The 11,763-nt window shown below is 35.2% G+C and overlaps 1 protein-coding gene across 4 annotated transcripts in view; it reads right to left on the bottom strand.

Moving 5' to 3' along the window:
- The window catches only part of LOC136848134 (extracellular matrix organizing protein FRAS1-like), a 362,812-nt gene that overhangs the window by 15,616 nt on the left and 335,433 nt on the right, over positions 1–11,763 (bottom strand). For 3 of the 4 annotated variants that reach the window (XM_067120402.1, XM_067120399.1, XM_067120400.1), the window contains exons 38-46: positions 8,447–10,244; positions 7,265–8,156; positions 3,848–3,970; positions 2,442–2,630; positions 1,957–2,154; positions 1,396–1,668; positions 1,104–1,124; positions 589–722; positions 265–367 (exon numbers count right to left, since the gene is read on the bottom strand). In XM_067120402.1, coding sequence (XP_066976503.1) covers positions 265–367; positions 589–722; positions 1,104–1,124; positions 1,396–1,668; positions 1,957–2,154; positions 2,442–2,630; positions 3,848–3,970; positions 7,265–8,156; positions 8,447–10,244 — 3,731 coding nt within the window. The remainder of the gene's footprint in view (positions 1–264; positions 368–588; positions 723–1,103; positions 1,125–1,395; positions 1,669–1,956; positions 2,155–2,441; positions 2,631–3,847; positions 3,971–7,264; positions 8,157–8,446; positions 10,245–11,763) is intronic. The other variant, XM_067120401.1, reaches the window with a different exon arrangement.

The following is an 11,763-nucleotide window of genomic DNA, read 5'->3' as shown; positions in this document are numbered from 1 at the left end:
GCTATCATACAGAATAATGAAGGAAAATTGCATGACTACAGGGGTAAATTCAATAAAATAAATTACTGTACCAGTAAAACTGAATCTACATGTGGCTAAATATCTCAGAAAAAAATTCCACTTGGTCAAACTGGCTTGCTCTAAAATCTGATTAAACTTTGTCTCCAGCTATGTAAGATAAAATTCCCTATGCTGTATGCAAACCTATTTAAAAACAAAGGTAAATTACACATAGACAAGAAATGCAGTAACTTCTTTTCTTACCAGTATAAGAAATCGGTGGCGCAACCTACTTGACGGCTGTATGCAACCATACTGAGGGCCTTCTTTATATAGTTCACCAGTTGGGTCATAAGTTGGAACATATCTGGAAGGGAATATTTGTATACAGAGAAGATATTAGGTAAATGACTTGAGTATTTATTCTTTTTAAAGCTGTATTGCCAAATACTAATCAGAATTTATAAAATTTCTCAGGCATATGTACTTTTAAAACTAGTGCTTTCAAGTTAGTTAAACCAAGAGAACATGAGAAAATTCTTTTAAAAGATAAACTTCAAGACATCACAGAAATTAAATATTAAGTACCCTTCAACACCAGTACAAAGGAATACTCGTTGAATGTAAAGTTGGTAAGCTGAATGAAGATCTTGGCTAGGATGCCACAACACTCTTCCATATATTGTCTCTCCTGGCCCATAGCTACCCTTGTAATCAACTTCCTGCAGTGACAATAAGTTAGTGTAAATATTTTTTTTCTCAAATGGTATTATGTTTAAATCAACAGCAAGTGTAAATATTTTTTTTCTCAAATGGTATTACGTTTAAATCAACAGCAAGGTAACCTAAAAGTAACTACAGTACTGCACTAGTAAATCCACAAGCTGCTGCACACTTTCAATCCATTTTTGGAACTGCTCATCAAAGTCAGTGCTAATTCCCTGCCACACAATGTAAAAAAAACTTCTTCTCTTTATACTAACATTAAACTCAACCTACTCATCTCTGTTACACTTATTATGCAAGTTGTGCAGAAAGTATATCACCATCAAAAGCAAAACTTTGGTCAAAAGCAAAAATTAATTTGAAAAGAAAATACAAACCTGAAAACTGAGGTTGGCAAACTAATAAAAGAAGAGTAGACAATAATGTGTTAGTAAAATCCCAGCAAAAAATAAACAATAGGAAAGTACAGTAGTAAATATCGATCTAATAAGTAACTAACATCCAATTTGAAACTTATCACATGTATCATTCTCAACATGAACAACATTAATATTTGAAGAACCACTGATCATAAATTGGTCATATTGTACGCATAAAAATTGTTCACTCAAAAAAGCCAAAAATTCAGTGTTTGAATAATGATATCCAAGCAAGAGAGGTATTTCTTACCTGTAAATTGTCAACCTTCCTTGGATCCTTAAGAAAAAGATTAGGACTATTCAACAGCTGGAAATCTGTGTTTAAAGTATAAATCAGAGGAACAGGCCTTTGTGACTGCTGGATAGCAACAGGCAGTGCAAATGCTTTTGGTGGATGAGGAGTGCAGGCAGGTTCATCCATTTTTTCGTATGCTTGAGTTGGAGATACAGTACATGGAATAAGTTCTAGTACATATTCCCCTGTGTAATCCTTCAAATTGTACTCGCTTGTAGCTCTCCAAACCTTCAGGAATAATGGGGAAGTGTTTCAGTAACTTTTTAGTCAAGAATTTAGCAGCTAAAATAATGTACATCCAATTATCTTGAAGAATCCTATATTATTATAATGTCAATATGACATTTCACTTAATAAAGCTTAAAATGGTTTGTCTAAATTAAGACTGGGAATTTACACTCAGGAAAGCAATAATTGATAAACCAGCATATACTGATTTTTTCTCATGCATGACTTCAAATGGTATTTTAAGGTCCAATCAGAAAATGCATGACAATTTTGTCACTAATCTTTTACCTGTTCAGGACCATCCCATGTAGAAGCAGTCCACAAAAGTTCAAGGTTGAATTTAATATCCATATCTTCTGGGGCCCTCAGACTTGAATGTTGACCTTCCAGTCCTGAATGCTGAAGCACAAACTGGCCTCTAAATTTAGCATGAGTCTTCAGATCAATGACAAGACGACCAGATTCATCGATAGTGATTCGAGTCACCTAGAATACAATATGCTTTCCTAATACAGTATATGAAAGTGAACTAAATGGGATTTTAAGTAAAGAAATTAACTAAACAAAATATATGTATTTTGAATGTCTATTAGTTATTCTAATAGATACTTTCCCTATACAGTACAGTGCTGTGCAATCACAGTACAGTAAGTTGAGAAAAAACAAGAGCAATATGTCACTTGAATACTACTACAGTACTTAACAGCTCTTAAGTGCAAAGTTTATACTGTATTGTACTTAGCAGCACAAAATTTTTCTATGAATTTACAAACCTGGATTTTTGCTGTCAGTATTGGTTCAGTATGTAATCCTTGATGCCACAACAAAGTATTATAGTAAAGAGACACTGAGAGCTCTGTGCGATGATCTAAGGATGCCCAGCCAGGGGGTGATGTTGCATATACATACGATACATAAAGAGGAACTCGTACTGTCAGAAAGCTCTGCCCACCAGACCCAACCTACTCAAGAAATTAAAATAATGTACAATACTGTAAAATAAGACAACATGGTTTCCTATTAACTAGAGTGGATTGTAGGTAAATTATGATAAGAGACATATGATTCTCTTTGAAAATTGCTATTACCAATATAAAAAATGAAATTGTAGAATTTAACTTTTAGTGTCATTCAGATTACTGACAAGAATATACAGTATACTTTCTTTATGTTTGCCACATATGACAGCTACTTCAATAACTGTCAGCATTATAGCCTTTTATGGCCTCCCCAGAATTAACTCGTACGTATTTTCAAATTCTAAAAAAAATCATAATACTGAAAATATATCCATGGATATGCCTTTTATTCCCTTTTTAATTTATAATTAAAATAATTTTGTGAGAATTTTAGGCAGTTTGCAGGGATTTGTCCATCCAATTCCCAGCTCGGTTAGTTCATTCTATTTATTTTATTGAGATGGTACAATTAACCCTTCAGGATGCCAAAGTTATCAAATGAAGTCATGCAAATTGCATTCCTTGAGAAGCTGATGATGTTAAATTGTCAACTGTAGAAAATTAAAAAAAATTAACCATAAACAATTTGAAGTTGTATAGCACTGGGATGACTTTTGAAAGGTGTTGGGGGATAGTTTAACTTTATCACCAACTAAAGAGCACAAAAATACTCTTCATTTTATTCTAGTGTTTTTACATGTAAGAACAGGCACAAATAGTAATATATAATATATATATTACTGAAAATTAAATTTATCTTAATTTTCCATTGATAAAAACTATGCATAACTATATTTTTTATAATTCTTATTTCCCAAAATATTTGAAATTTCTGTTCTTGGCAAACTTTAATGTATCATTCCAACTATATTTTGTTATATTTTGAAACACATTAGAAAAATTTACTATTCAGCTTTGAAATAAAGATATAAGCGGCATTATATCACAAAAAAATTTACAGTAAGCAATAAAAGTAAGCCAAAACTGTGCTTTACCACAAGCTCAGGGCCATCTGAAAATCTTAAAGAATTAAGTATTTCATTTTCTGGTAGCTGTGTTCAGCATTAGCTCCTAAGGTCATATATGATAAAGTTACTCAGCATACTGTACTAATGTAAAAATGTTATGCAACATATGCATTAGTGTAATAGAGTTTTCCTGCCCACAATGAAAAATACTTCACATACTGTAATTCTCAGAATACAGTATGAAAGTCTTACCTGGAAATCAGAAATTACTTGCCCACCACACTGGTCTACTAACTGGGACATTGTAAACCAAGCAGAAAAGGTCCATAAGCAAGATTTTAGGTCCAAGTGACGATATAATTCCAGGGTTTTACTCTGAAAGTAAATACAGCTTGAAACAAGTTGCAAAGCTGCATATGTCTTATTACTAAAGAGCAAGAATAAAAGGTTTACAAAATACACAAAACATTTTTTTTCAATTAGTAAGGCAACAAATTCCAAAAGAAGTTGCACCATAGGCACTCTTCATCAATGATACCTCAGCTTTTATAAAAAAGAAAAAACTAATTTTTAATAAAACCCAGGTACCTTCCAACGAAGAAAAACAGATTGACAGACTCCTGTAAGTTAGTGTGTGCACTAGATTCCTGAGATTCCTGGTGATTAACAGAATCACTTTTTATGTACTGTAGTCTGATTCTGGTGAAAAGGAGCCATATGGCTGGAAATTGGGTACTCTAAATCAAATTTAAGGGGTGTATTGAAAAAAGTAATTTTGATTTAAAAACTGCATTCGTATCACCATAAGCCTATTATTTAACCCGACCTAAGTAGCAACTGAGGTGGGATGGGGGGCAGACTTCCTAGGAACTTGATATGGAAAAAGGGACCTAAAGAGACTAGGGGAGATTCTGGGAAGAGACAAAAGGAACACCAAGCACTAAAAGTAACAGCAGAGTAAAGATCTGGACTGCAACCCTGTTAAACAATACTGAATAAACTAAGTATGGTATGCAAGAATAAACAGCTTACCAAAAGGCCAAAGTTATTATAGTTAGACAGAAGGTCTTTCAAATGAAAGATTGTCTAGCTGTCCACCAAGCTTAAAGAGTTGAGAAATACATATAATACTGTAACATTTCTTAGATAAGCAAAAGTAGTTTGGTTCTGCAAAGTTCTGGCCAAAAGACAGAGCAGCCTCAAGACCCCTTGAAAGTTGCAGACAGGGAGAAAAACTTGGATCACAGTCCATCATCCAGTACTACAAGGTATAGTCAGTGAACTATCTGAGCAAAAAGCAGAAAAATTATCCTCAAGACTCCTTGAAAGTTGCAAAAGGAGGAAAAACTTGGATCACAGTTCATCATCTAGTACTACAAGGTCCAGTCAGTGAACTATCTGAGCAAAAAGCAGAAAAATTATCCTCATTACCCCTTGAAAGTTGTGGAGGAGAAAAAACTTGGAACACAGTTCATCATCTAGTACTACAAGGTACAGTTAGTGAACTATCTGAGCAAAAATTAGTAAAATGATCCTCAATACACCTTGAAAGTTGCAGAGAGGGAGAAAAAACTTGGATCATAGTTCATCCAGTACAAGGTGTAGTCAGTGAACTATCTGAGCAAAAACCTGAAAAATTATCCGTCAATTATCCCAGCAATCTAAGGACAGTATCAAATCAAAAGTGCTTCTAGATAAGCTTTGACAGTAATGAGGCAAACTAACCATGTGAACTGATCTTAGAATGTCTTGCTCCTTCAGACATAAAAGTGAAGATGAAAGGGCAGAAAAAACCTGGTTATTTGTGACACAGGGTTAAACACAATAGTGCATTATAAATAACAGGCCCATTGAGCCCTAGTGCTAGAAATGTTTTCCTGAATTAGGTGAGAAGTACAAAAAATGTCTTGATGAGGGAAAACTTTAGGAGAGATCACTGAAAAGAGGCTGAAATGATGAGTCAACAGCCATGATTCAACCTCAAAACTAACATAAGAATCTGAGATGCACTTCCTAATGAATTGCTGGCATAAAGATTTCTAGATAACTGAAGCATATAGGTCAAAGTCGCATAATCTGAAAATATAAGAAAAAGGCCAACCTAAATTTAGAGGAAAAGATGGACCACACCTCCAGGTAACAAAGATAACTAAGGAAAGAAGAGACAAAGACTTGATCAAAATACCAACAAGAAAAATTCCACATTTTGACAGTGAAAGAAAAGGTTGTTTTAAGGCCACCACTAGGTATGTGGATGTTCCCAGCTATCTCAGAGAAAGTTCGTATTTACTGAAAATTCTAAAGCGTGATGGATGCCCATCTTTACATTCTGATGGAGCCTACTGAAGGGGGCTGACATTGAAGTAATCCTGATCTGAAGAGGCCCACAGGCAGAAAAAAGTGCTGATTCTATAGGCTGCCAATAATGAACAATAAATCCAACCAAGCTTCTGAAGCAGCTGTCAAATTGTGGACTTGACCAGAACTTGCCTACTGAGAGCAGTGATTACTGAATGAAATTGGGCAGCTGAATTTCATTCCTTCTTGTGGTCAAATTCTTAAATAACATGCAGATTATAAAAGCCTAGTAAACTCAAAAAGAGAGGTTCATTCCAGGAAGTTATCAACATGATGGCACTTCTGCAGTGGATTGAGGTGTCTGTGATTTTGCATGAGGCATGAAATAGGATATACTAAAGAAATGGGTTTGTGGTGAAAGCAAGATCAAATAAAAACTGAATACAGCATCAAGTCTCATAGAGTGACACTTGAGGCTAAATCATTACCTGATTGACAAACCCTGATTTCTGACCTGCACTGTCTACATCCCCATGAGTGCTCTTTACAAAAGTGGCAATGAAAGTATTCTATGGTCAGTTTTTATGCATCAAAATTTTGTCATGTTATAGGAAAATTTAGTTTTGCACCTAACTAGAAAATACTATTACAAATATTTGCTAGGTGTCCACCAGATATTCCAAACATCTCACCTGTAAATGACATTTTTTCCTTTTTTTTTATTCTGTCCATGTCAGTAATTGAATATTTTTAAAAATTGAAAGTTCTGATTGCTATTGGTGGCTTTCTCATTCCTTGAAGTAAGATTATAATTTCACTTTCTTTTAGTTATGCTCATATATTACTACTTCTCCATCAATTCTCCAATCACTAAGACAAAACCTAATCAATGAGGACTTATACACATGAGTTGGAGATATAAGATTCTTAACAAAGTCACAATATTACAAAGTAAATTGGGTCAGATTACTCTAAAATTGTAAATATGTCTTTGATCATGGCTCATCACATTTATTTAGGTCTTCACTTGTTAAGGAGTTGCTTCTTTCATTACTGAAAATTTTAATAAACCTTCAAAATTTCTTAATAAATGTAACATCAACTTCATACCTAAGGTAGTACACAATCATTCTAAAACTCTGTTGGTAAATGATGAGGATTAAATTAATGAGAAAGACAGTGATGTCACAATATATAGATACTGCACAGAAAGCAACTGGCAATACCTAAGAAATTCGATACATTTGGGAATTAAGAAATGAGGTTAACTTGTGTGAGAGAGAGAGAAGATGGAAGAAAGGAACAGACTAAGCCTGAAATAAGGATAGCACATTACAAAATGGTAATCCAACAACATGCATATGTACTTACTTCTCTGAGGTTTTCATCCCACTGATGAGGTCTTGGGTGTGGTGGATAAGCCTGTGAAGGTTCATCAAGGAACCCTGCAGCCTTATCTAAACTGGAGCACATATGGTGAACACGGTAAAGTTTTTCTGTTAAGAGATACCTCAAATTATGGATGGGGAGAGTTGAAACCAATGGTACCATACCATCCTGATGAGGGATTTCAATGTAAATTTTGACGGTGTTTGGATGAGTTTCATCTGTGGAGTTAACATACGAAAGTGATGCTATAAAAGACTGGCTTTGAAAACCACCTGGCTGCCCTGGTACAAGTGGTGTTTGGCAAATGCCATTTTCACTGTTAATCAGAACTGGCTTACTGCGTAGGGGAATCCCATGAATGCCATTACTTCTGACAGGCTGTGCTATGCACCTTACTCTGAAATGTCTGGCAAAAAACATGGAATCCAGCACTTTTTTATGAGGACTAGCAAATATGGTATTATCTGTAAGTGAATTAAATGGTGTTAATACAGAGTCCCCTTCAGCTGGTATGGCAACTTCCCAAGAATACTGCATAGATGATGAATTCAAGCCAGCCTCTGCACACATTGCAAGTGTAGCATCACTGTTTGGATATCTTACATCACAAGGTGTAACACAGACAAGAGGATATCCTGGGCTAGCAGGTTCTCCCACATGCTCATCAACATTATCATAATGCAACAATGATACCACGATTGGAGGGGCTGGAAGGACAGATGTTCCAGATGATTCATGGTCAAGTACAGTTATTGAGGCTGTGACAATGGCCCCAAATTCAGCATTAAAAGGTTCCTCTGGCCCAAGCGTTAATGTGAAAGTCTTGTGCCACTGTCGGTTTGAATTATGAAGAATGGTCAAATCAACCTCAGCCCTGGTAAAGTAAAGTAAAAATATCAAATAATGGCATGTATATACTGATGATTTACTAAATAATAATAAGCTATTTTCGATGAAAAATTTCTCCAAAAGTATGAAAATTTAAGAACAGTACAAAAATTGTACAAAACTACGATATATGCAAATATCTTGTTTATTACTAAACCAATACTTACAATTAAAGAAAAAATCAACTACTCACAAATGACAATTATAAAGCACTGGACATTCAGTAAGATTAAAAACTTTTATGGTAATTGTCTTATTTATTGAGTAAATACTCACATCGATGTTCCTGAAGCAAATTCCACAGTTGTGTGAAGTGGATAATAATCAGACCCTGATTCAGCTGAACCATCCTGTGTAGAAACCACTACTCTTGATATCTTAGAAATGTCACCAAGTCTAATTATGGGAATTTTCAAAGAGGAGCTATGGTCACCAAGCTGTGGTTCTGCAACAGTGTATGCACTTTCTTCTAATGATATTCTTGGTCTGTCTTCCCAGTCCAAAATGATCACCCTTACTACTTTATTTTCACTAATATATGGGCGCAGTTCTGATGGGGAATCAGGATGTGAAAGCTTAACTATGAATTCCTCTTCCTTTTCATACATTAGATCATCAAGAAGACCTACTTCACACTCAACTTTTGAAACACCTTTTGGAAAAGTTATAGTAGATTCTTTGGTATTTGGTCTTTCCATAAAATCAATGCCAGCTTTTGCAGACCTCTGACGAGTGAAGCAATACACAGTGGAAACTCTGCTCAAATCACCAGTACGTTGTACTGGTATCTTCACAGTCGTCTGGTTCTCTCTAACCTTTATTTCTGGTACCATAAAGTGCACAGAAGGCATATCTTCATCATCCAATATAGTTACAACTGTTTCAGAACTTGAATCACTGAGAGTAGCATTCTGTGGTGTACTTATGAAAGCTTTAAATCTTTCTGGTCCTTCCAATCGAGGATTTAATTTATCATCAACAAGGTTAATAGTGCATAATCCTATACGTTCATGCTCTGGAAAATGTACCTGCTCAGAGGAGGGAATATAATCAAGTGATGGCTGTGCTTCTTCAGGGTCAAATGGCTTTGTTGCACACCAAACTACAGAAGGATGACTTAAATCTACTCCTGAGCGTTCTAGAGTGATCTTCAGCGTAGCTTCAGTTTCAGATACATTGTAAGCAGACATGCTAAATCCAATTGTACTTTGATCATTAGGACCTTTAATAATAACAGATGCTCTGTGTATCTCTCCCAGTTCTACTCCTTCAGATGGCTCTTTCAGAAGGAGATGAAAATTCTCAACACTTTCAAATTTATTGTCATCATTAATTTTTACACTACATGTTGAGATCCCTACTCCAGGTGGAAAAACAACCAGAGAAGATTTGTTACTAGGTCTGTGTGCAAAGTCGTCAGTTATATCTGACTCCTGACTTGCATGGGATCCTACAGCTGAACCATCTTCAGTTATACACATAACAGACACAGCCTGGTTTACATCACCAGTGCGTCTAAGCCTAGCATATATGATACCATCACTCTCATCAACTTCAAATTCTTTAGCTTCAAATAATACCTGTGGTTTATCATCATCATCTGAAATTCTTATAACAGTTTTCTTTGGTTTACCAAGCAGAGAATAATTTGGGTCAGCCAACTTTACAGTGAAAACTTCAGGGCCTTCATAATCCTCATCATCATAAATAGGTATGATGCAGAATTTTTCACTCTCTCCTTCCTCAAAGCTAACAGGTTCAGAAAGGACTAAGAAATCTTTGTTTTCTCTTCCTGGTAAGGATCCCTCAGCAGAGCCTCCTCTGGAAACACAAGTGACAGATGAAGGCTGCTTTAAATTTCCCATTCTCTTGATTTTTATTTTTGCCATGCCACTGGATTCATTTATGTCTAATTCTCTTGATTCCATTGCAAACCACGCCCACTGGACATGGAAGATGTTGCCAGTAACTGTATTAGGTTTGCTATCAGACACATCAAAAGTGAAGTGATCACTGCTTACATTTTGAGAATACGTAGTCAGTTCATATTGTACACGACCTCCAATGACATCAGCTGTTGAGAAAGAATGGTTAGTTATTGAGGTGCACTATCTGCTATCAAAATCATGATAAAGATCTAAAGCAATAAAGGATAACAATGAGTGAAGCTTTAGGAATTATGTATTTTTACTCATCTTCCACATCTGAGATAGTCTTGCGAGTCTCTGTCAGTCTTCATTTCTAGTTTAAAAAGGTATACTACATAGATAAAATGAATGAATTCTAATACTGAAAAATATGAAAAGGAAACAAAGCATATAAAAAATGAAAACAAAATTAAGTTTGAAAAAGATACAGTCCCAGAATGGAGGCAGTACATTATTATGGAAACCTTCTAAATGAAAAAATTAAATTGAACTGGAGAATTTTGGCTTAGTAGATGGACCAACAGAGAACATGAAAACTTAACAGGTTATAAGGACCCTTGGGAGATGAAACATGGATAAACCTCACTACTATCTGGAATGACGTGATTTCATAAAAGTAGCAAGAGCCAGTGATTCATGAGCTTACTAGAATACCTGTATGTACTCATATATGAAAAACTGACGATGCAAAAAACTATAGATGAATAAAACTACTTGAGCATCCCATAAAAATAATGGAAGACATACTGAAGTTAATGCTTAAAAAAATTGTTAAAATCAACAACTGTCAGTCTGACTTCAAGCCAGAAAGATCACCAACAACAGAAGCAGTCTTTATAATGAGGCAATGACAGAAGAGCATCATTTATAGAGAAAAAGATTAAACCACATTTTTTTCCTAGAATGACTAAATAGGAATTATTAAGGCATATTAAGCTGGTACCATTACTGTGCCATAACACTAGATCTAGAGTAAAATAGTAGTAGGTGTATCATATCAGAAGAATTTGAGATAAATGTTCGTGCCATCAAGGATCAATGCTTAGCTCCTTGCTGTTTATCACTGTAAGAGAAGAAGCTACATGGTGAACAATATGGGGGAAAGGGGAATGGGAGCTTCTGTATGCATATATCCTAAAGTTAATAACAGAATTTAAGGAAGAAGAAGGGGGAATGTTTATATGTAAAAGAGTTGAATGGAGCAGATAGGACTAAAAATCAACATAAGAAAAACAAAACTCAAGGTGAGTCAAAAGGAAGCAAAGGAAAATGTACAATCAATAAAGTGTCCGTGAGGTTGTCATGGGAAAGGTGTGAGGGGTTACCTCTGAACTGATACCAAAAGAGAGATGGTGTCAAACAATGTGATCAGGATTACAAAATATACATGAAACGAGATTTTTAAAGCTTGAAATGTATTACAAGAACAAATGGGAAGGATAGGGGAGTTAAGAACCCAACTGTGATTAGACGGGTAGGTCTTACAAGAAGTAAAGTACTGTATTTTTGTTAACTTGGGACCACACTAGATGGTGAGGGGTTTGAGGAACAGTAAAAAAATGAAAAAAATTTGCTGGAGCATGGATGAAATGTGGAGATAGCTAAGCCACTGATAAATGAAAGTGTTCTATTTGTGGTAACAGCTAAGAGTTATACAGTAGAATG

Source organism: Macrobrachium rosenbergii, chromosome 18 (genome assembly GCF_040412425.1).
Source record: "Macrobrachium rosenbergii isolate ZJJX-2024 chromosome 18, ASM4041242v1, whole genome shotgun sequence".
In the NCBI taxonomy this organism is placed as follows: Eukaryota; Metazoa; Arthropoda; class Malacostraca; order Decapoda; family Palaemonidae; genus Macrobrachium; species Macrobrachium rosenbergii.
The sequence above is the reverse complement of the archived record's forward strand: the minus strand, read 5'-3'. Positions and strand labels throughout refer to the sequence as shown.